Here is a 25,989-nt window from a genome sequence, read left to right on the forward strand (position 1 = left end):
GAGCCTGTCCGACTCTCGCAGGGGCAGTGCCTGAGGGGATTTGGAAGCCCGGCACCTTCTTTTATCCCGGCAGGCCGAGGAGGAGAGAGGGTGGAGGGTGGAAAACGGGAGGAAAGGAGTGCTGAGAGGATGCCCTTTTCAGCTGCGGGAGGGAATCTAAATCTGTTTTCAGCTGAGGGGGGGAAAAAAGCGGGGATCTAAATTTGTTTTCAGTTGCAGGAGAAAAAAGTGGGATCTAAATCTATTTTAAACTGCAGGAGAAAAAAAGCGGGATCTAAATCAGTTTTCAGCTGAGGGAGAAAAAAGCAGGATCTAAATCTATTTTCCACTGCAGGAGAAAAAAAGCGACATCTAAATCTTAAACCAGTAAAGGAAAATTTCCTAAGCAAATATGACAGATGAATGAAAGCAGCCCTTTCCAGTCAGGCCTTCTAGATGGGGCAACTCCTGGAACAATATTGTTACAACACTAGCCAGCAAGGTCCTTGTGTTGGCTGGTGCACTCTTGCTTGCTGGCTGTGCCTGATGGGAACTATAATCCAACACAGCCTGGGAGGGACAGGTTGAAGGAGGCTGGGGAAAATCTTAAATATAACTTTTTGGAGGTTCCTTTTATTCAGAAGTTTGAAGTTACTGGAATACTAGTGAGATTCATCTGGGGTAATCCCAGATATCCCAGGGCACCATATTTTAATTTTATCCATTGATTATGACGCTGGTTACTATCATCCCAGACTGGGATGGCAGCTTTTTGTGGGTAGGGCTATTTTATCTCAGTTGCATTTTTAGGGACCAGACGATGGATATAAAATAGTAGGAGGGGCTAGTATCAGAAATGGATGGCCCCACTCATTATTTTCCTGAAATTCTGTTTTTCCCCCCTCTTCAGTCTCAAGTCCTCTTCTGTTTTTTTTTTTCCAAGCAGCAGGCTGCAAGGAGATACTTGTACCAAGGGTCTGAATTGATCTTTTGCAGATGGGTTTTAAAAGTAGGTCAAGGATTTTGTGAAATCAGCCTGAAGGCTGCAGGTTTCTCATCCCACAGTGTGTATTTGATACTTGCAAAGTTGTTTTGGCTAAAAAAATAACCAGAACTCCTCTCCCAATCTAAATATAAATAGAGAGAGAAATGTGGGAATTCAGAGAAAACCCCCCAAAATACATAGTTAGAGGAATCCTGCATGTCATGCCAGAAGGAGGTCCAAATATGGATGAACCAGTTCATCCAAGTCCTGGTAGACTTTTGGTGGGAGGGAACCATTTCTCCCTTTTCTTATTTTAGTTTTTTTCCTTTTTAAACGTTTTGCATGTTATTGAAAATTATAATTTATATAAACAAATTCCCAGAATGCCATATATCTCTATATGAAGGTGGGGTTTTTTTTTGTAAGAGAATGGGTAGACTTAGATTTATGTAGCTCTTCAACAGAATTGGAATGTTATCACTGTGGCCCTGGTCTTACTTAACCACTCTGAGTTAACCCATAATAGGATCATGAGCAGAGCTTCCTAGCTGTCTGAATATACAAATTGGATGCTAGTGGGGGAGGGGAAATTTTAAGTATTTGGGTACTAAGTCCACTGCAATTTTTTCTATTCCTTCAGAAATGAGATTCAGATTGGCTGCTTAGCTGATGTTCTCTCAGAAATCATTGTGGTCTTAATTCTCATTCAGTAAAATCTTGTGTGATTCTGCTTCCCTCCTTTCTTGAAGTCCTGTGGCTGAAATGGGCCATCACAAGCCATATCTTCTTGTACCCCTTGCATTATATGAGTAAATGTGCATATTATAGTTGGTATTTCTAATGATGGAATGTGCCATAAATGAATAAATAAATATGCACTTTTAGCAAAATGAAGTTTGGATTTCTTACAACGATTACATATATATAATTTCTTCCAATATAAGTGGATGCAAAAAGAGGTACAAACTGCTTTTGCTTGGAAGAAAGCACTTATCAGGACAGAAGGCATGGGCTCTATGCAGCTTGATTCTGCATCTTTATAATTATAAAATAATAATTTATGCTAATATATATCATATGATATTATTTTATAATATATATTTATAATAATATATTTTTATAATTTAAATTTGCATAGATTTCCTATACAGTAAGTGCAGTGAGTTGAAGATTTCCCTTTAAAAGGAAAAAGTGGAGAAAGCATTTTCTGTTTTCTATTTCTTTACACTCCAGAGTATTCTTTTGTTTCCCAAATTCACAGAGAGGACAATTGTTTTATGTCATCAAATGTTAAAATCATTATTCAGCATATTTTAAAGTAGTGGAAGTGATGGCTGTTGTTTCCATCTTATCCTGACTTTAGCTCTGTGAAGTTGATTAGGATGTGCAGGAACAAGTGGATTCATGAATGGAAATTGGAAAATTTCACTCTTTTCTTGAATGTGTCTCTGGGAAGCAGACTCTTCCTTCATTTGCATCTTCTCTGTGGTACTTGTATATAAGTGGTAGGGTGCCATGTTGGCAGTCATAATATTTCAAGTAGGACGAAACCAGTCCCAGAAATATCAGTAAAAAAAAGATTTTCTTACTGTGATGAAATTCTGACCATCATTAGATTTCTTATCCAAATTTCCCTTATCAAATGATAAAAGATACAGTGCCCTTTCTTCATCTTAGGAGAAATAATTGGTGCATGGTGGAGGGTTATGCCCTTTTCATGTCTCAGAGGTAGGATTCACCAAATTTCCACCTACAGATATATCCAGTTCATGTTATATTTCTTTTAGAACTCATCTTTAGAAAAAGCTATTTTTTTCCTTGTCCGTTCTTTATATCTTGATTGTGGGAGAGTTCCTTCAGTTTTCTTCATTTACATATTTGTAAAAAAACAAGTTTATTTTTGCTCTCACTCTATTCCCCCCCCCCCTGAAAAGTACCTTGAATTAACTCATTCATGCCCCTTCTTTCATAGTTTGTTTTCCTTAACTCTCTCTGTGTGTGGGCTAATAGGAGTGGTTGTAATAGGAACCATAACATATTTTGCACCCTTTGCGGACTCTATTCTGACAGTGGGGAGTATACTTTGGGCCTTTCTCAGCTGCTTGTGATAATCCCTGTTCTCTTTCTATCTTTAAGAAAGCTAATGACAGGGTGGGAGGTGGAGAAGAACTAATCCTCATGTTCAATTAAATGATGTGTTTACCAAACTTCACCTACATTCATCTTGTTTCAAATTTTGAAATCTGTAACACTACTCTGAAATAGAGGACCTCTATGGCTTGCCCACCTATCAATTTGAAAGCATGAAAATGCAAGTAGATAATTAGGTCCCGCTTTGGTGGTAAGGTAACAGCGTCCCATGTTTCACTGCATGCTCTACATTATGGTGTGATGTCATGCTGGCCATATGACTACGGAAATGTCTTCAAACATCGGCTGGCTTTCTCAGGTAAGAAACGAGATAAGCACCGCCCCCTTGAGTCAGATACGACTGGATAGAGGACACTTTTACCTTTTTTAAAATGCTCTCCTAATCTTCAAATTTGCTACAATGGCAGTCTTCGCTATCTTATAACAAGGTTGTCGTGCTTCTTAATAAAGAGTTGCTTAAAATCCATAAAGCTAGATTTGGAATGATATAGAAGACCCAAGAACTTTTATAGCATCATTAATATCAGTTGAGTTGTTGAAGTCACAGCAGATTGGGTGGGAAAGAGGGCTCCCAAACTCAAGATGATTTATTTATATTCCTTTTTTTTTATTATTGCAAATAACTCAAGATGTTGAACATATATAACACACGTTTGTCCTATTTTTTCCACCATAGCAACCCTGTGAGGTGAGTTGGGCTGAGACAGAGCTGGTTTCATTACTAAGGTGGGGCTAGAACTCACAGTGTCCTACTTTCTAGTCTGACCAGAAGTTCCCAACCTCTGGGCTGCAGCCTATTCGTAACTGGGCCGCAGGAACAGAGGGACAAGCGTGCATGTGTGCACAGCTACTATATTCATGAGAGTGGTAGGCTGTTCACATATGTGCGCACCTCAAATTGAGCTATGTGCACATGCATGTGCATGCTGGTCTGATGCTCGCATGAGTCGAGCTGTGTGTGTGCATCCAGCCCAATGCTCAGGTGGCCCAGTTCCCTCTTCCCCCCAAGCTGGACCACCAAACCACAACAGTTGGGGACCACTGCCCTAGACCAAGCTGGCTGTGCCAAATTTATTTATGTAGAGCTTCCTCCTTTTGCCTCTTCTGATACTGGAATGCCACTATGAAAAAAGGCAAATGCTAGACTAAAATGCTTGATATGAAAGTATATTTTCTTTATTTTCCTGTGTTCATCAAGTCATGAATTAATGCTTTTATGATATAATATAGATAAAGTATTAGATAGATATAGATATATAATATAGACAAAAGTGAAAAAGTGAAGTTTATTTTAAAAGCTTTTACATTCCATTTATCTTTTAAAATACATGTTTAAGTTATATTCTGTAAAATCATTTAATTATTAGCTATTGTTTATATAGCAAAAAGGAGTGACTGTCAAATATTTCTGTGACTAGGTAGACCTTTTAAAGAGGGTTTTGACAGCACAAATATTTTTTAAAAAATATTTTATTTGTTTAGTTGTTAGATTTATTTGCCTCCCATCTCATTTTGAAAGGACACTGGTTGGCTTACAGCCTTAAGATGCTCAAATCATAATTCAAAAAATCTTTGGCTTAAGTGTTAATTCACTTGTCAGTTGCAAAATGGAAAAAACCTAGACTTTTAAGTCATGGAATTGTAAGTGGAGACTGTTGCTTTATCACCTTTGAACTTTAGCCTAATAAAAGCCTGACACATGCTTTCCATGTGGGCTGAGTTTCTTAGTATCTGCTGTGACAACTATGAAAAAGAAGTTATTCCTTATATAGAAGCAAAAATACTTCAATAAAAGTATTTTTCCCAAATAATTCACATTTGAAATGTGAGGGCCATTCACTTTGTTGAGCACATAGGAAGGGAAGCAATTTGTTTGGGTGAGAAACTGCTTTAAATTAAATTTAAAACCTGTAAAACAGATAAAAATGTCTAACTGCTATTAATTTTGTGTATTTCATTGAATGGATAATATAATTCTGTGTTATGCGCCTTACAACTATGTGCGTACAGTATTATGTTGCACAGGGGAAGCATTTTCAAGTTGCAGGCGCACTATTGCACAATTTCATTTAAATACAATATTCAAAATTGAGCACTCTCCTATGAAGGCAGAGCCAAATCCTATATATATAAGAACTAAAAAAAAAAAAAAAACATGTTACGATTTTAAAAGTCAAGTCCATGAGCACCATCTAGTGGTTTTATAAATGTAGTGGTGCCTATAGGTGCTGTATTGTTGACCCCTATTCCTAAGTAATCTAATGGGGGTAACTTACAGTATTTACACACTAACACTGGTTGAAGATTATCTGCTAAAATACAGACTGTGGTTTCTAGATGAATTAAATCTGATAGCAGTAATACAAGGCTGGTTTGATTATAGCAGGAGTCTACATCTCTGCAGCCAAACGTTCTCATTTGTACAGTATATGCATCAGTTGTAAAGACTTTTAGTTGTGCAGGTAGTCCTTGACTTACAATCATTTGTTTAGCGACTGAAGTTACAACAGCATTGAAATAAGTGACTTATGACCAATTTTCACACTTAACAACCATTGCAACATCCCCATCCCCAAAATTTGGATGCTTGCCAACTGGCATTTATTTATGATGGTTGCAGAGCCCTGGACCACCTTTTGCAATATTCTGACAAGCAAAGTCAATGGGCAAACCAGTCTCATTTAGCAACTGTGTTACTAATTTAACTGTAATGATTCACTTAACAACTATGGCAAAAAAGATCATAAAATGGATCAAAACCCACTTAACAATGGCTTGCTTAGCAATGGAAATTTTGGGCTCAATTGTGGTTGTAAGTTGAGCATTACCTGTATATCAACTTTGGCTTATATCCAAATATAATTCCACTTAGTCTTTGTTTGCTTTTGAAATCATCTTTGAAAACTCTTTACTGCTCAGTAGGCCAATTCACTTTTGAAGAGGTTTCTACAAAGGTTTCTTCAAGTATGTTTTGGATAAACAAATGTACTGTATTTATGAATTTGAATAATATCAAGAGACAATTTCTTGTCTGTAAAGTCAGACAATAATGTATTAGTAGTGCTGAATATGTTGCTTAGCATTTAAGATTTCCTCAATTCATACAATAGCAAGTTATTTCCATGGTGGAAGTCTATTATATCTATGCAATAATATAATACTGACACAGACAAGCTAGTAAATATGTGTTCTGCTTGTATGATTTAACATGGCTTGCTGTGAACAGCTGTCATCCTTAACAATTCCAGTGCATTTTTCCATAGTTATGCATATTGTTAGTGCAGTTTAAGAGTCAGTTTCATCTTTCTTCGTTATCTTAGTGCCTAAGTATAAAAACAAGTATGTTGTAATACATTTGTCTGATATGTATTAGACTGTAGTTCATAATTTTGTCAGACAATTATGTTGCTGTCAAATAATGGGAGTTTTAATCTAATAAAACATAAATGGATGGCAGAAAGTTTAGCTAGGCTTATGATGTGATAATTCTTTAGCATCTTTGGAAGAAAAAACAGATAAAGTAAGCTAGTTTTCCATAACTCTTATTTGGAACAAATATGAATATATTTTAAAAAATAGGACAGATTTTTTTTTAACTTTTATACTCAATCCCAGAATTTGTTAAGTCATTATTAATTTTAATAGTTAACATTTTTTTTTATTTTAAGGAAAAGTTCAATCCTGTTGCTGACATTAAGAATAGTGTATAGTTTACAAATGTGGCTTACTATCATTTGAGCTAATATATATGAACACACCGTAATATTTACATTAATTTAATGGGTTGAATGTATTCGCATTCTTCCCTTTGGTTGAAGAGTTCTTGATCCTGTGAAAGCCCTCCCCCCAGCCCCTCCCCCCCCCAGAGAAAGTTGACTCTGTTCTCACCAATTTCCTCTGCAGCCCTCCAAAATCAGCTTAGGGGGGCTGGGAGTCTCTCCAGAACAGTATGGAATGTGGCACAGAAAAAAGGGTAATTGATGAAAATTGCTTCCCTATCTCTTCTGCTAGCTGAGTTCTCCATTGATTCAAAGAGTTGTCTGCAAACAGAAGGATTCCTTCTGTTCCTGGAAGGGATTGTTGGTTATAGTTCACAGCTGTGACTTAATCCCCCCTCCTGAGATTTAAGGGAGGTGAGGGTCCTTCCAAGACCTTTTGTGTAGATGCGAAAAAGGTTTCCCTAAACAGTCTTCAGGACATCTGTTGAAAAGTGGCAGAGGAACGGAGGTCCTTCATTAGATATTTTTAGAGTGATTTTTTTTATTTCTTCTTAAGGCTGTTAGTTTAGAGCCATTTTTGTTTTCAGGAGAGTATCTGATATGCAGATGGCTACTGTGAAGAATCTTAAAAGAATTTCTTTTAACACATTTTCTATGGCATAAGTTTTCATAACCCATAGAAAATGGTGCGCTATCCTAGACAAAAAATATAATACTCCTTTGTTGAACTGTGATACCATATGTTGATAAAAGCCTGTGCCCTAATATATTTATTAATCACTGTAATATCCTGTTGTTGTCCCTCCTCCTCCTGTCTCTTTCTTTAACACTGTCAGTGGAAAAGCCATTGTGATGTGAAAGAGTTGTGTGGATTATTTTCCAAATAATTTTTTAAAAAGGCAACTTTTGTCCATTTTAATGCATAGTAAAAGGAGGAAAGTCTGAAGAACAGAATGATTTGCCCTGCCCTGCTTTAAATCATCCTTTGCTTTCTTTTCCTCCCCCTTTAAATCTTTTGTCATCTGGAATACATTTTAGGAAAACCAGACATGTATTACTGTTTGCAATGTGGACCTCGTTTGTCCTATTCTGTAATACTGTTTAAATAGCTTTCACAGCTGTCTCTGAAGCCCTTGATAAAGATGTGGGACAAAGAAGCGAAAAGCAGTGGGAACGGGGAAAAAAGGAGATTGACTCAGGTATTCTGAGAAAAAAAAAAGAGTACTTGAACATTCTAAAAAGCAGTTATAACTATGTGGGTCCATGGGGAAAAACCCAAAATCTAAAGCTGCATGATCCCTTTATTAAGAGCAACCAGATTTTATTTCTGCTCCCTTCTTGTGCCTGACAGAAGGCAGAAATAAAGAAACATTAATGTTTTTATCCACAAGTCTGGGGAATAATTTGGCTTGTCTGTAAAATGAATGAAACAGTTTCTTAATGGTTGGAAGGAATTTACACCCTCAAAATGTACAGTATAAATTTTCAGAATCATTTTTTCTAGTCATCCCCCAAGTTCCATAAGAAGCAACTGTAGATCTCATTGATCTTTGGTAAAAATAAACAAATCAACCCAAAATACATAAAAGTTCTATATACCGTAACTCAGTAGTAGTGTTTTTGTAAAGCATTATTTCCATTCTGCTCCATTTGTCACTTTGTCTTGCACATATTTCAAGAGTAGTATGCAGTGCTGGGATGAGTATTCATTGGTCTTCATAAGTCTTGTTGCAAAATATTTCAAATTAGAGAGGAGTAGTTTTTTTAGCATGCTGTTAATGTATTGGGTATCTATAGATTAAAGAACTGTTTAACTCTCTAACAGGCCAGCACAGATGCAGGAACGGCAGGAGCCCTAACTCCTCAACATGTCCGTGCTCACTCTTCTCCAGCTCTGTTGGGAACAGTTTCTCCAGTTGCACTTACTCCATCTGTTGTAGTTCCTGGAGGTACACCCTCTCAGCATCTCCGTCAATCATCTTTTGAAATCCCTGATGATGTGCCCCTACCACCAGGTTGGGAGATGGCAAAGACACCTTCTGGCCAGAGATATTTTCTGAAGTAAGTACAAGTATGGAAGATGGGGATGGGAAAACTATGATGCTGGCAGTTTTTGGAACAGCATTTGATTGAATTCTTATCTTTTGCTGAATCTATTCATCCAAGTTGTAGAAAATTACACTATCTGAAAAAGCTGTGCTGAAGTAACGTGCTTAAATTATTTATGTTTAAAAGCCTAGATGGTTTATCATCTGGGTTCTTGAAGGAACCATCTTTCTGTTCAACGTTTGGCTTGCTTGTGTGGTCTCTGAGAGAAATGCTACCATAAATATAGTTTTATTTATAGGTTTAAGTACAAGTGAAAAGATTAAAATGCATCTTAGAAAGTATGAATTGGTTGTGGTGCGTATGTATGAAAATTAGATATTTGTCTCTCTTGAGTGATGTGAGGCCAGAGAAATTACTGTGACATAAGTGGGGGTGATTATGACCTTGGCAGAGGGGATGGCGTGTCTCGATTGAATAGTAGTGTGCTCCCTCAAAAGACAGCCATATATTGACCTCTGTCTGGATATAACAGCCACTCTGCAAAATTAGTATATCTTATTAAGGTGATTGAGAAAGATCCTGGATGAGATGGGTTTTCCTGTCTAGCCTTTCAAAGTTGGGCTTGGGATGGAAACGACGTTGTCATTATGGCAGGACTTGGAGAAGTTTTTACTTCTTGCCTTAGTCAATGTCAGTGTCATTGGTCATTGTATTCTTTTGCGTTATCTGCAGAGAGTGGGGATTAGAGACATTGTTCTGGGAGAGAGCCTGTAATTATTGCAAAAATGAGGATTCATTCAAAGAAAGTTGCTGTCATAGAGAGCAAGGAATGGTTAAGATTGGTCAGCTTTTCTTTGTATGGTTTGCAAAGGTTTGCTTTTATTCTGCGTAGATTCCTAAAATTGCAGAAAGTTGTCCTTAAATTGGTACCCAGTTGACCTTGTTGTGTGCAAGGAAGCACTTCAGTAGATTAATAATTACTTTCCTTATAAGAGTATTTGTATTGTTGAAGCCATATCATAAGAAAGTGTTTGGTTTGTATGTCCTGCTTGGGCTGAAATAAACACACAGAAATATTTTTGGTAACTGCCTCATTGTTTCTTCCTTTCTTCAGGGGTTATTGATGGACCCTATTCTTTTTCACTCTCCAGTTCTGACAAAGTGGCTGAGCCAGGGTCTTCCCCAGTGAGCTTCATAGCTGACTGGTGGCTTGAGACTTGTTCTCCCTACTCCTAATTCAATTCTATCCAATGCATACATTGTGTCTTTGTAGGTTTGTATTGTTTTGGTTCCTTAGGCTGAACACTTTTTTTTTTTAAAAAAACACCTGTTCTCTTGTAAATACATTTAAAAGACAAATGTAGCCAGTATGCACTGTTATATTGAAAAGTCTTTTGAGAACATTTTCTACTGGTTTAAACTGTTTGCATCAACTGCTAATATGGCTAGTTACAAATAAACTCTTCAGTCTGAACTAGAAACAATTTTGGGCTGTAAGAAAGTTTAGCGGAAATAAACAATACAGGCCTGTTCAATTTATTGTACTTGGCGATAGGTCACACAGTTGAACAGGACATGCTTTACTTGCAGAAGAATCAGGGCATTGGCACCTCCAGTTAATAAGATTAGGTAATAGGTAATGGAAAATAGCTTTACTTAAGTCCAGGGTAAAGAATAATGGAGCAGATAAAGATGCTTTATAATATACAGCCATGATATTGCTAAATAACAAGTCAACCCAAACAATACTGCAACAGTTGAAAATCCATGATTCTAGAGACAATACAGGTCAGTGGTTTGAAGGCTAGCTTAGACAAAATTGAGAAATATATTTCTGAGTGAATTATAAACAATTGTGAACAAAATAAAAAGAAATTCTGAAAGTCTTTTTTTGACAATTTGAGGTGGAGACTTCTACCTTTGTGAGCAATTCAGTCTTAGGAGTTTGCCATATCTATTACCTACGCTTTATCCATGTTTCTTGGATACAGTTTTATTGGCAGATTCCTGGAACCATATCACAAAAAGTTTAACATTTCTGAATTATCTACACTATAGATTGTTTTGTCTTAAAATATATTCTTGGGAAGATCCAGAAAGAGGAATGGAACACCAACCACACTATAAGTAGTAATATTGTATTGTTCAGTGCTTACAAACATATCTAACTCCTAATCCAAAAGCTAATCTATTCTGATAGACTTTTTTCTTGTTAGCTTTGTTCTATTGGGGAGAAAAATAAGTGTTTTATCTGTAGTATCAATATTTTATACTACATAAATAGAAAGCACAAAGAAAGTTGACTTTTGCTGTGATATATTTCTGTCATGATTTTTGACTTTCATTTGACCTCAAATTAATATTACCTTTTACATAGATATAGACTGACCTCTATGATGATCTGTACCACTGTGGCTCTTAAGGATTTTCAGCTTTACATCCATTACTGCAGCAATTACATCTGCCTATCTTTGTATTGCTCATCCTCTTCTCTCTCTTTCCAGCTTTCCCAACTTATGGGCTTCTCAGAGGAACTGTGATCTCCATAATGTGACCCAAATATGTTAATTTAAACCTAGTCATTTGGGTCTGGTGTGAGAATTGAAAAATGATTTGTTCTATGATCTGTTTGTTTTCTTGGCTGTCTGCATAATTCTCAGAAGGCTTCCTCAACATCGAAGTTCAAAGATGCCAATACTCTTTCTATCTTGATTCTTTAAAGTCCAGCTTTCACTTCCATAGAGTGTCACAGGAAAAAACAATTGCATACATAGACATGTTACGACATCCAGATATCTTTTCCAATACTTTCTTTGCTCCCCTACCAAACACTTGTCTGCAGCAGATTTCTGGACTACCAGTTTCTTTACTGTTGATTGTTGATCCTAAAAGCAAAAGCTATCAATAACTTCAATGACTTCATTGTCTATTCTGTCTCGCTGTTGTATCCATTGTCATTAATATGGTGTGTTTTATATTTAATCTTAGTCACACTTTTTCACTGTGCTCCTTGACTTCCACGATTAGAATTTCTAAACATTTTGCATTTTCAGAATCAGAACAGAGCTGGAAGGGACCTTGGAGGTCTTCTAGTCCATCCCCCTGCTCAAGCAGGAGATCCTATATCATATAGGGTAGTATCATTGATATAACATAGCATATTGATGTATTTGCCTCCAGTTTTAATATTGCACTTATCTTCTTTAAAGCCTGCCTCCTTCACTGTATAGCCATCATATAGGCTGAATAAATAAAAAAAGGGTATAGAGTTTTGTTTCACACCTTTGTCAACCTGAAGCCACTGGTTTCACTGTGTTCCATCCAGACTGTGGCTTCCTATTGTCTCTAAGGGACAATGAGATTTTCTGAAATTGCTATATATTTCTATAGATTCAATCAATTAATGTTAATTTTAATTAATATTAATTTTAATTCAATTTTAGTGCTACTATTTACTGTTTTAAATGTTTTACCTTGTTTTAACTGATTGTAAATGAGAGATTTGTATAGCTTTCCAACTTGTTTATGATGAGAATGCTTACCTACCTTCATTTTCCAGTACTAGAGATTCTTATAAATACGGAACGTTTTCTTAGATATCTTGGATGCTGACACTACAGAATTTTAGTATACTGTTTCCATCCTTCTTTGATCTTTTTTTGAATCAGTTACTATATATCTCTTGGGATCTTTAACATCTTCTGAGTTTGAACATATTTTGGCAGATATCCTTTTTCTCCTGGGAGCCGTTCGGATCATCCAGAGAGTGGGAGGTGCTTCAGTCTGCGTCGTTGTAGGCTGAGCTTAATTACTGAGGATTGCTCCGCCCTTCACCACGTGGCTGCCTTGCAATCCCCAGTTTACGCTCAGCCTTCGTCAGATTAGGCTGTGTATCTCCCACTCTTTGGCCGATTCAAGTTCCTTTTTAACAGCTATAGAAAAGAAAAAAATTTTCCCTTCAGGTTTGCCTTGCGTTTCGGTTCTCCTTAGCCTCTGCGCAATTGGGGTGGCTATAGCAGGGGAGCGCGTTCTTCGCCCCCAGGGGATAGGGAGCGGGCGGCTTTCGCGCTCCGGCGCCAATCCTCCCCCTTCCATTCGGCTCCTTTCCTGCCGCTTTTTCGCGCCGCTATTGTAGCGGCTCCACTCGATCGCGCTGATAAGCGCAGCTGGTGATCCCCCCACCGCGACGCCGATCGCCCCAAAAAGGGCGAAAAATTGTCTCGCTGCCTCTCTCGGCCTCCAGGTTTGCCGGAGAGGCTTAGTCTTGCCCTGAGCGGCCCGTTTTTAAAGGGATCGTGGGCGGCCGCCTTTTGGGCGCCGCCACGTTTTGGCGCTTTGTAACAGGCCTCTGCGACTGCGAAGAAACTAGTCTTCTAATCATAGGCCTCCCAGCCTGTGAGAACTTACTGCATTCTTAGACATTGGCAAATTGTTGGCTTTCCGCAGCAGCTCAGGGCAGGGAATTGCAGCCTATCCCTCCCGGTGGTTGCCTGGGAGCTCCAGCTGCCAGAGGCCTCACTTCAGCCTCAGGCGTTCATTTGGACAATTGGAGAATTTAACACCGTATCTGGGGTCACTCCCTCCTGGGAGCGCTGAACAGGTCGGTTTATTTCTTGTCAAAAAGTATTATTATTAAAAATAATAATAATAATGATAATGATGATAATGATAATGATAATGATAATGATAATGATGATAATGATACATAACTATATACATATACATATATATATTTTTCTGAGGTATATATATATTTTCATATATATTATTGGTACTTGGCAATAACGCATTACCAACACTGATTGGATTACATATACAGTGCTTATACGCATGTATATATATTTATATTAATAATTATAACAATAATAATATTGTAGAACTTACATATCTAAATTCCAAAAGGGCGCGGGCCAGCTGAAAGGACACCCGGCCTTTGTTGTAGGCGAAACCTTGGCGAGCCAACCGCCTTAAATTGGAGCTAGAGTCCTTTCTTCTATAATGGCAGATGACAATTCCACTAGAGGCTCTTCTTTGAAGGCCAGATCTAGAATCCTACCACCTGCGCAGACAGGCTAAGGAAGCCTCTAAGGAAACTTCCAAGGCTTCTCAGAGACGCCCTAAGGCGTCATAGGGCACTGGAGAAAGAATCTGACAGGCGATCTAGAAAGGCACAACCAGTGCCCCCAGCCCTCCCACCCTCCATTCCTTCTACCTCCAGACACCCCCCTCCCCAGATTGTTCTTCCCTCTCCAGGCGCAGCTTATCCCTGGGACGCCAGGTCCTCGAATCAACAGCCAGACGGCGAAGTACTTTCACGCCCACGGCTGCTGGTCTGCGCCAGGAGGAGGCCGCCACTGTCGAGATTTCTGCGCTCATGCAGGCATGGATGGAACGGGCTATCCGCCAGGGATAGCAGAGGGCATTCAACAGATGTACAGGTCTGGTCCCCCCTCGATGGCGCCCGAACACGACTCGCCATCAGTCAGGTCCTCGCCTAGATTGGACCCTACCCATGGTCAGGTACCTTTATGGGGGACAGCCCCTCCCAGAAGGGGAAATGGAGGAGGCTATAGAGGACCTGGATAGGTTCGGGAGGAGGAGGATCTTGAATGGGGGTCTACACAAGGGGAACCCCTATCGGAGATAGGCCCGATAGAAGGAGACATGTCCGAGGACGAGGGCCTCACTCCCTATCAACCCACCTTCTGGGTTTGTTCAAGCCACACATGCTTAATCACTACTCTTTAAGGCCAAGAACATTTCTGGCCTGTCGGTTCAGTCCTCTCCGGCTCTCCCTCCCGGCAGAGGGACAAGAGGACGCCATTTTTAGGCAGCCCGTGGTGGAGGCGAAGGTTATTCCGGCCCCACCCATATTCCACGACCTAGTTTCAGACCAATTGGACTCTACAAGAGCTTCCCCTGCCCATCCAGCCAGGACAAGAGGTTCTTTAACCTCGAGCTGAGCTTTTGCAACTTGCTTAACACTCCCGAGGTAGACAAGCCCTTCGTTGGTTCAGTATCCTCGTCCTCTTCCAGTGACCCCCTGGAAGCCCGAAACCCGAGGACAAAAGGTCCAAACTGGCCTTACGTAGGACTCATCAGGCCGACACCTGGGCCATTAGATCAGCCATGGCGCTTCCCTTTCACCAGGTCCTCGATCCGATGGCTCCGCCAAGTGAAACAGCATGTTCCCCCTCTAACACAAGGGCACATCAGAAAATCGCAAAGTTGACGGCCGCAGCAGAATTCTCGGCCGACGCCACCTACCACGCGGTGAAGTCCTCCGCCCGAGCGATATCCTCTCACGTTACAGCTCGCCGCCTGCTCTGGCTCAAGCACTGGCAGGCGGACATAAACAAGGTTAAGCTGGCCACTGCCCCCATTAAGAGGACAGACTCTTTGGTGCCGCCCTGGAGCCATTGCTATCCGAACCCGAAGTAAGAAAAAATTTCTTCCCCCCTTTTCGGAGGTCAGAGTCAAGAGCCCCCAGCCCTTTCGGAGAGGTCCCTCCCGACCCTTCTACCAGTCATCTTTCCAGCCCAGGTATCCGAGACTCCCCTCCTTCCGGCCACTCCAGCCCCAGGATCGAGCCGATCCAGGTGACAGGAACAGGAGGGGCGGCAGCTACAGACGTCCCTTCAGGGGCTCCGGAGGGTAGCCCTTCCGGCGCACCAGATAGACCTCGTCCCTCCCTTCCCATCGGCGGACGCCTCAAGCATTTCGCTGACCGATGGGATTCCTCCACTTCCGATGCGGGGTCCGGGACTCCATCAGACTTGGTCTCGCGCTTGAATTCCAGCGCACCCCCTGACTTCCTTATGGCATCCCCCTTCAAGGGACCCCACTAAACGCAACTTAATGGATTCAGCCATTCAGCATCTCTTTAGCATACAGGCCATACATCCCGTCCCACCATCCCAGCGGGGCAGGGGTTTCACTCTCACCTCTTCGTGGTCCCCAAATCCTCAGGGGGATGGAGGGCTATTCTAGACCTGAAACGCCTCAACCGTTACCTGATTTACCGCAGGTTTAAGATGCACACCCTGCAGTCCATTCTCCTGGGCATCAGACAGGGGATTGGCTAGCCTCTATAGACCTTCAGAGGCGTATCTCCACATTCCAATCCGGCCCTCCCATTCCATATTCCTCAGATTCTGCTACAACCACCACCACGTCCAATATGTGGCCATTCCCTTTGGGATGGCCTCTAACCCGGGGACTTTCACTAGGGTCCTCACGGCTCTGGCGGCCCACCTCAGGGGAGCCACTACCTGTGTTCCCATCAGTTCACAGATACCCCACTTGGGACCTCAATAAGGTCCTTGTGGCCCTTACCAAACACCCCTTTGAGCCGCTCAGGGAATCCACTCTCCAGTTCCTAACATTCAAGGTTGTGTTTCTAGTGGCCAACTTCGGCTCGCCGAATATCAGAGATAAGCGGCCTTGTCGGTGAGGAAGGACCTTTGCATCTTCCATGCCGACCGGGTAGTTCTCCGGCCGGATCCTACCTTCTTGCCCAAGGTCAACTCAGCCTTCCACAGGGCACAGGAACTCACACTTCCGAACTTCTGCCCCAATCCCTCGCGGGAAAGGGAGAAGCCTTGGCATACCCTAGGCGTAAGACGGGCCCTCTACATTTACATTAAACGTACCCAGCCCTTCAGGAGATCCGAATCCCTATTCCTTTCCTTTCAGCCCAAATCGTTAGGCCACAAAGTGTCCCCGTCAACCATCGGCCGCTGGATTAGAGCTACTATTTCCCAAGCTTACCTGTCCCAGGCCCTGCCCATTCCCAGCGGAATAACGGCACACTCCACCAGAAGTGCTGCTACCTCAGCTACTTGGGCCACCCAGGTTCCAATCGCTGACGTTTGTCGGGCGGCCACTTGGGCCTCCCCATCTCCCTTTATTAGATATTATAAGATCGACATACTTGCTTCGGCGGAGGCTTCGTTTGGTAGACGAGTCCTCCAGCGAGTCCTCACGGAACCGCAGAGATTGCAAGACCAGACGGACTCCCTCCCGTAGGACAGCCAAGCTTTGGTATGTCCCACTCTCTGGATGATCCGAACGGCTCCCAGGAGAATGGGCGTTGGTTCTTACCTGACACGCCATTTCTCTGGAGCCGTGAGGATCATCCAGCCCCTGCTATTAAGTTTTCCGTCTGGTGGGGTCTTGTTTCGGCCAATAAACCCTTTAGCATAGTAAGATGAGAGCAAGATCTTCTCTTCACTCTCGACTTCGCGTAAACTGGGGATTGGAAGGCAGCCACGTGGTGAAGGGCGGAGCAATCCTCAGTAATTAAGCTCAGCCTACAACGACGCAGACTGAAGCACCTCCCACTCTCTGGATGATCCTCACGGCTCCAGAGAAATGGCGTGTCAGGTAAGAACCAACGCCCAATTTCTTGTCTGTTTCCATTTTCAGATGATGTAGCTCCTTGTCTCTTCTACCAGCTGTCTGAAATAACACATTTCAGAGAATTGTTTCTTGAGATCTTTGTCTTTCTCAGCTTTGATTTGTTTTTTCATCTTGAAAATTTATTTATTTAATTTCTATCCCATATTTATTAGATTTATATCCTGAAATTCACTTTGATTTGTATTATCTCTTTGTCTGTGGCAGTCTTAGTGCAAGATAATCTGAGAAATCAGATTTTATTTTTATTTAAACATTATTTAACATTAGGTTAATGTTATTAATTTTGATCTATATATATGTTTTATCAGCCACATGATAGACTTTTTATTAGACTTTTTGCTCAAAAGACAGTTACTTCCTTTTAAACAATACTAATTTTTGCACGAAAGAAGGAAAGCAAGGTTTTTTTAACAGACGGTTTTTTGAAGTTGTGGTCCTGCTAGTGAAATCAGAACACATTTTATTATGACTAGGTTTTTATTATTGCTACTGAAAATATTGCTCTCCACCCTCGAGAGAAGTGAGTTTGGTTTTTATCCTTCCCTCTCCCCCACCCTTCCCTTTTGTTTTTTCTTGATATCTACTTCAAAAGGGTCATGTTTCAGTAAGAACAATTAAAGAGACTGAGACTGGAAAGTACACACAAGTCTGGCAAACTCATCTGCATGAGCATGATCATTTGTTCCCAAGCAGACATCCAAAGTCAATGATTGAAAGAACTGCTAGCTATGAAGGATGTGTCGTGAAGGGAGGTGGAGTCGGGGGGGGGGGGGGGGTTGTAGAAACAAACCAGGTTGTTAGGAAGAAAAATAAAGACTGTACTTTTTTAAAAAATCTCTCTCTCTGCTGGGTCACATGCTATTATAAGCTGGGTTTTTCCCCCCCTGCCTTTGCTTGGGGGCTGCTGTGCTTTGAGAGAATGTGAAAACAACTGTAAAAGTTTTACTAAAGATTAAAGAAGAACACTCATAAATCTGTAATAAACTAGAAGTGATTTCTGGCTTGCTTTGAAATAAGACCTAATGATTAGTTTTATAAGGTCTGTTTTATTGAAAATGTTTATTAGTAGAATGAGTGCATTTTGTACAAGATACCGAATTCTCATTTTGTAAACTATGTTTTTCCTTGTGTAAGCTGTAAAATTAATATCTTTTCACTAAACGGCTTCAGGTCTTTGCAGCTTGAAGACATTAACTAAAACAGTACATCCTCTTTTTTTTGTCATTCTGCCCCATTTCCACACCCCCAAATTACCAATTGTGGTTCCATTGACTGCATCAATTTGGATCTATACAGGGTTCTGCTGCCATTTCACTACCATTGCTAAACAACAGTGATGCTTAAAAGTTTGTGAACCGTTTTAAATTTTCAAAAAAAATATATGCAGAAATAAGACGCTAAAAAATAAACTGTTCTCCACACAAGTTCTAAAACATGAGAAAGAGAACCCAATTTAACAGATGAACCAAAACAAAGATTTATTGAGGAAAATATTCTAAAGCTATATATTTGTGTTTGGCAAAAGTAGGGGAACCTCTATGATTATCAAGTTCATTTAAAGGGGAAAGTTCAGGTGTTTTATTGAAAGGGATGGTAATCAGGCATAACAGGTCCTGCCTTATTTAAAGACCAGAATTCTGGATAGTCACGGTCAAAGTCTAATCTTCACAACACAGATATGTGGAAGTGTGCCATGGCTTAAACCAAGGAGATTTCTGAGAACCTCTGAATAAACAATCTATGCTTACCATCAAGTTGGAAAAGGTTAAAAACTGTCTATTGTGGTCAACCAATGAAGATTGCACAAAGTGTATAGTAGTCTAGGAGTTCTCAAAGAACCCTGGATAATGTCTTAGAAGCCCTATTGTGCTTTGAGCTCACTCTCCAAAGAACACCATGTGCAAGAGTTGCAAGGAGGAAGCCATTCTCAAAACAGAACACTACTACCTGTCTACAGTTTTGGAAAGGTTAACAGAATAACAGAGTTGGAAGGGACTTGCTGGTTTTCTAGGCCAACTCCCCTGCTTAAGCAGGAGGTCCTCTACCATTTTAGACAAATGGCTGTCTTCTTCTCAAAAGCCTTCAGTGTTGGAAGACCCACTATTTCTGAAGGCAAGTTGTTCCAAAGGTTGATTGTTTTTACTGTCAGGAAGTTTCTCCTTAATTCTCCTTAGGCTGGTTGTCCCTGTGTTCAATTCCTATTCATTGCTTCTTGTCTTGCCTTCTAGTGCTTTGGAAAATAGATTGACTCCCTCTTTGTGGCAACCCCTCAAATATTGGAATATTGCTATCATGTCATCCCTAGTCTTTCTTTTCACTAGACTAGACATATGCAATTCCTGCAAACATTCTTCATGTTTTAGCCTTCGGTCCCCCAATAATTTTTGTTGCTCTTTTCTGCGCTCTTTCCAGAGTCTCAACATCTTTTTTTATATTGTAGTGACCAAAATTGGATACAGTATTCGAAGTATGGTCTTACCAAGGCATTATAAAGCGGCACTATTATTTCTCGTGTCCTTGATTCTAGCCCTCTATTAATACAGCCTAGGATTGTGTTGGCTTTTTTGGCAGCTGCAGCACATTACTGGCTCATATTTAAGTGATTGTTCACTAGGACTCCCTCTCACAGTAACTGCTTATGTGCATAAGCCAGAAGGCTATGGAAGACTATTCAATTATTTTGTGGACAAAATAAGACCAAAATAATTTCTTTTGACTTGAATAAAAAGTGTTAATGTTTGGCGAAAGGTAACCACTGCCTCCCAGCATAAGAACTTTTTGCCACCTGGGAAATGTGGCAGTATCGTGGTTTGGGCTTGCTTTTGCTGCCTCTGGATTACGATGGCTTATTATTAATGGAACTGTGAATTCTGAATTGTGTCAGCAAAGTCTGCAGGAAATGGTCGGTATTTTCTGTGAACTGAAGCTCAAGAGAAAAGTGGGCCATGCAGTCGGACAGTGTCGCAAAGAATTGCTGAAGAAGAAAGTTGATATTTTGGAATGACCAGGTCAAAGTCCTGACAAGAACCTGAAGCAAGCTGTGAGGAAGTCCATCAACATCCCTGAGTTGAAACTGTTTCGTAAGGAGAAATGGACTAGAATTTATCCAAGCTAATATGCAACGATTGTTGGAATTGTTTAATTTGCAATTATTGCTGTCCAAGGAGGGTATACTTTACTTGAAAGCAAAGGTTAATATATTTTTGCCAGACACAAATAGCTTTGGATCGTTTTTCTCAATAAATCAATGAACAAGTGTAATGTTTTTGAATCGTTTGCTTCTTTATTTTTGTACCTTTGAGTTACTATTGAATACAAATCCCTGCATTTGTTTATTTTATTTATTTAACAAATTTGCCACCCATCTCACAGTTCAGGTGACTAGTTTTCACTGGCAAGATTTCAGGAGTGCTTTTACATTGTCTACTTCCTAGGACTGAGAGAAAGTAACTGGTCCAAGGTCACCTAGCTGACTTCATATCTAAGTTGGGACTAGAACTCACAAATCTCTCAGTTTCTATTCTGATACCTTACACCGAAACCCGGTTTTGGGCCCTTTTTTTGCCCCTTTTTTTTGGGTTTTTTGGGGTTTCTCTTCCTTTTTTTTTTTTTCTTTTGGCTCCTGGCCCGCCCCCCCCCCTCTGGCCCCCGCGTATACCAAATTGGCTTTCTTGGGTTTTTTTTTTAATTGAGTTCTCTTTATATAAATTTAGGACATGTGGAGAACAGGTCATATGTAATTGAAAAACGTTGATGAAAGGAGTCACCAAATTTTAAGCATCACAGTGATAATCTAATACAGTAGCAGGACTGTGCATAGTTGTACTTCTCATTTTGTTTTGCAAAGTTGTGCAGATACAGCACTGTTTCATGGTAGATCCCTTTCTGAGATTTTCAAGCTGTATGACCAATCATTCTTGACTGTTAAAATGATTCTTTAGCTGTAGCAAGCAGATAAAAGTAGTACTTTGTATGGTGCTCCTGAATTATTTGGACTTGATCTGTTTTGTTCAACTTGAATTCTGGATGCAGTTTAATTCATTAAATAGATCATAGCTTTATTCACTTTTGATCAATGGTCATCTCCAGCTATAACTGAAAAAATACAGCAGTAGTTCACTGCTTTGTTCCTGTGTGAATTCTTTTAAAGGGTGTGCCAAAAATTCATATATAAATGTTTGGGTATTTCTGTTCTATTTGGAGAGAGAGCTGGAAAGAAAACTTTTCATGAAAGTAATGTTTCCCGGAATAAATTAGTGAAAAATAAACCCCAATCTTGAGTTTTGATGAAGACTTTTTCATGAAAAAGATAACCAATGTTTAAAATACGGAGGTAGTTTTATCTTTTTCTTTTTAATTCATTCATTTCAAAAGAACCTACTTTATGTCTGAACAGGGGGAAAAACTATATTTAAACAGGATGGAAAATTAAAAGAACCTGCATTACCTCAATAGAATTTGTCTTAGCTGCTGTTGAACATTATCTAATATCTATAAAACCTAGAAACAACACAGAATAAAGCATTTTAATTCATTCCTCATTTGTTGAGGTTGTAGAAAATGTACAGAAATAAAGTGCATTACTGGTTCTGTTAGAAAAAGAGACATTTATGTATCTTTGAATTGTGGAATACCAGTAGATAATTTGGTATGTGTACTTTCTGAGAAAGGCATCGTTTCTATTGTTATTTGGAATTTCGTCTTCTGTATCACTCCATCATGGTTTTGATCCAGGGTATGCTTTTAAATGAGGTGGCTGGATGGAGTCACTGAAGCAGTAGGCGTGAACTTAAATGGACTCCAGAAGATGGGAGAGAGCAGGAAGGCCTGGGGTCGTGATGGTTCGGACAGGACTTTGCAACTAACGACAGTAACACCGATTTTAAAAATACATGAAGCAGCCTTATTTAAGATATGCAGATCCAGTATAAATCTTGTTGATACCTGCGTAGGAGACTTCCTGTACAATCCATCTTTCTTGTCTTGAGCTCTATCTTAAAGGAAGGTAGCATAAAGAACAACTATGTAATTTAAACACAGTAAACCACAAACAAATGGTAATTTGCTATTTCCCTTTTTATTTATTGCAAACAACAATTGTCTCTATGTTCAAAATCAATTTATGATGCCCATCACTTCATGGAAATTATGCTGTGGTTTTCTAATTATGGTATTTAGTTTATCTAATAAATTGGATAAAATTAATTTTAGAATTCCAATTTCACTTGAACATTCTAAGGATACACGTTACTTCTGCAACTTCTGACATCTTTGTTGATGAGCAAGTACTGCCAGAAGCACAGCTTTTGTTTTTGAGAGCTATTTCCTGTTTTTCCATAGCACGCTTGTTTTGCATATTTCTCTTATGCTGATGTGAGATAGTTGGCTATTGCACAGATGGGAGCTTTGTGAGAATTTTGTATTTGGGATCATAGTATGACAGGAAGAGCAAGACATAAAGCTTGTTAGCACATCTCTTCCTGTTATGACTGCTTACATAGCCTAACCTAATTTTAATTTCATTGTTGAGACTTGCAAATGAAGCTATATGTTTAGGATTTTAAATGAAATTCATCAAATGATTATTGAACTTTTATTCCTTTTTGGTACACACAGCGCAGTGCATATTAATTTGGATCTCTTGAAGATTCACTGACCTTTATTAGGAAATTAGTGTTTTAAAAAGTCTAGAGGTATACACCAGGTATATGAGGAATTGAATGAATAGATAGAAAGATAGAAAGAAATACACTGCTCAAAAAAATAAAGGGATCACTTAAAAAACACAATGTAACTGCAAGTCAATCACACTTCTGTGAAATCAAACTGTCCACTTAGGTAGCAACACTGATTGACAATCAATTTCACATGCTGTTGTGTAAATGGAATAGACAACAGGTGGAAAGCATAGGCAGTTAGCAAGACATCCCCAATAAAAGAATGGTTCTGCAGGTGGTGACCACAGACCATTTCTCAGTTCCTATGCTGATGGTTTGGTCACTTTTGAATGCTGGCGGTGCTTTCACTCTAGTGGTAGCATGAGACAGAGTCTACAACCTATACAAGTGGCTCAGGTAGTGCAGCTCATCCAGGATGGCACATCAATGTGAGCTGTGGCAAGAAGATTTGCTGTGTCTGTCAGCATAGTGTCCAGAGCATGGAGGCGCTACCAGGAGACAGGCCAGTACATCAGGAGACATGGAGGAGGCTGTAGGAGGGCAACAACCCAGCATCAGGACCTCTACCTCCGCCTTTGTGCAAGAAAGGACAGGAGGAGCACTGCCAGAGCCCTGCAAAATAACCTCCAGTGGGCCACAAATGTGCATGTGGCTGCTCAAACAGTCAGAAACAGACTCCATGAGGGTGGTATGAGGGCCCGACGTCCACAGGTGGGGTTGTGCTTACAGCCCAACACCGTGCAGGACGTTTGGCATTTGCCAGAGAACACCAAGATTGGCAAATTCGCCACTGGTGCCCTGTGTTCTTCACAGATGAAAGCAGATTCACACTGAGCACATGGGACAGACGTGACAGGGTCTGGAGATGCTGTGGAGAACGTTCTTCTGCCTGCAACATCCTCCAGCACGACCAGTTTGGCAGTGGGTCAGTAATGGTGTGGGGTGGCATTTCTTTAGGGGGCCGCACAGCCCTCCATGTGCTCACCAGAGGTAGACTGACTGCCATTAGGTACCAAGATGAGATCCTCGGACCCCTTGTGAGACCATATGCTGGTGTGGTTGGCCCTGGGTTCCTCCTAATGCACGACAATGCTAGACCTCATGTGGCTGGAGTGTGTTAGCAGTTCCTGCAAGACAAAGGCATTGATGCTATGGACTGGCCCGCCCGTTCCCCAGACCTGAATCCAATTGAGCACATCTGGGACATCATGTCTCGCCCCATCCACCAACTCCACGTTGCACCACAGACTGTCCAGGAGTTGGGGGATGCTTTAGTCCAGATGTGGGAAGAGATCCCTCAGGAGACCATCCGCCACCTCATCAGGAGCATGCCCAGGCGTTGTAGGGAGGTCATACAGGCACATGGAGGCCACACACACTACTGAGCCTCATTTTGACTTGTTTTAAGGATATTACATCAAAGTTGAATCAACCTGTAGTGTTTTTTTTCCACTTTAATTTTGAGTGTAACTCCAAATCCAGACCTCCATGAGTTGCTAAATTTGATTTTCATTGATAATTTTTGTGTGATTTTGTTGTCAGCACATTCAACTATGTAATGAACAAAGTATTTAATAAGAATATTTCATTCATTCAAATCTAGGATGTCTTATTTTTGTGTTCCCTTTATTTTTTTGAGCAGTGTATATATCTTTCAAAATGCTTCCTGCTGGCCAGCTGTGGGTTGACACTGCAGTGAACTATGAAGTACAGTTTTGGCTTCATCCTGCATGGTAAAAAACAGGCTTTAATGATCAACAGATGATTTTTCAGAACTGTGTCTTCAAGAGAAGTAAAGTTTTTTCCTTTGGGTGAATTTGTTTATTTTCTAAAGCAACCAAAATTGAATGATTTGATTTCATATTTTCATGAATTGAATTGCACATTCCTACAATGCTTGCTTAATCATAGGTTATGATGAGGAAATGGTTACTGATTATTCCTGCTGTTGTTAGCTTTCTCTGCAGGAAACTGTTCTTCCAAAGAGTTTGTCAACAATTTCCTTTTTTCTCTTTCATCTGGTGGTATAGCTTCCTAAATGAATTTCTAGGCTGTCTTCAGTTGATGTCTGGGTTCTCTTAAAGATGTTGATACAGCTCTTAAGTACGTACTAATATAATGACAAATTGTTCTATCTTTGGTGGCGAATCAGTATTGGATTGATCATAAGGCATTCAGACAGTCTCTTTTAAAAAGTAATCTATTTAGTAGAACAATTTCATAAATAGCCAAAGTCACAGTTCTGTATCTGGAAAGGACAATGATTGGGGCATTATATATCAGAATTGTAGCAAACTGATTTATGATGTATAGAAAATTGGCATCTCAGGTTGAAAGCTGTAGCTTCTTCGAGATGTATAATTATGGAGGAGAGCCCATAATGAATTTTGTAGTCCCATCCACTTCTTTCCTGGTTCTGCTGTATTAGCAGAAAACATACTCATTGATATTGTTATTCAGTTGATTTCCAGATTTTTTTTATAGTTGGAAATGCTGTGCAAACACTGTTCTTCCATTTATCATATAAGAAGCTACTTGGAAGGTTGTGTGCCAGGTATCCTCAGTGTGTGTGTGTGTGTGTGTGTCTGTCTGTCTGTCTGTCTGTCTGTCTGTCTGTCTGTCTTGTGCATCTCAACCCTGGGCCAAATACAGGTAGTCGTTTGTTTAGCAACCATTTGAAATTAAAATGGCACTGAAAAGTGACAATCAACCCTTGTACTTATGACTGTTGCAGTGTCCCCGTGATCATGGGATTGAGATTCAGGCTTTTGGCAACAGTTGCACATTTAGGATGATCACAGCATCCCATGGTCATGTGATTGCCATTTGCAACCTTCTTAGCTGGCTTCTGAGAAAGAAGGTCAATGAGGAAGCCAGCAGGAAAAATTGTGGTCACATGATATCTTGCTTAATGATCAAGGTGATTCACTTGGTGACTATGGCAGAAAGGCTTTAAAATTGGGTGTAGTCAAGTGATGCCTCACTTAGCTACCACACTGTTTAACAA

General features: G+C 40.2%; 1 protein-coding gene across 8 annotated transcripts in view; it reads left to right on the forward strand.

Moving 5' to 3' along the window:
* The window catches only part of YAP1 (Yes1 associated transcriptional regulator), a 94,434-nt gene that overhangs the window by 1,336 nt on the left and 67,109 nt on the right, over positions 1 to 25,989 (forward strand). For all 8 annotated transcript variants that reach the window (XM_087966194.1, XM_087966195.1, XM_087966189.1 and 5 more), the window contains exon 2: positions 8,660 to 8,895. In XM_087966194.1, coding sequence (XP_087822320.1) covers positions 8,660 to 8,895 — 236 coding nt within the window. The remainder of the gene's footprint in view (positions 1 to 8,659; positions 8,896 to 25,989) is intronic.

The sequence above is a fragment of the Notechis scutatus genome, chromosome 5, assembly GCF_049901735.1.
Source record: "Notechis scutatus isolate UNSWTSFEM ecotype Mainland chromosome 5, rNotScu1.2, whole genome shotgun sequence".
NCBI classification, from domain to species: domain Eukaryota; kingdom Metazoa; phylum Chordata; class Lepidosauria; order Squamata; family Elapidae; genus Notechis; species Notechis scutatus.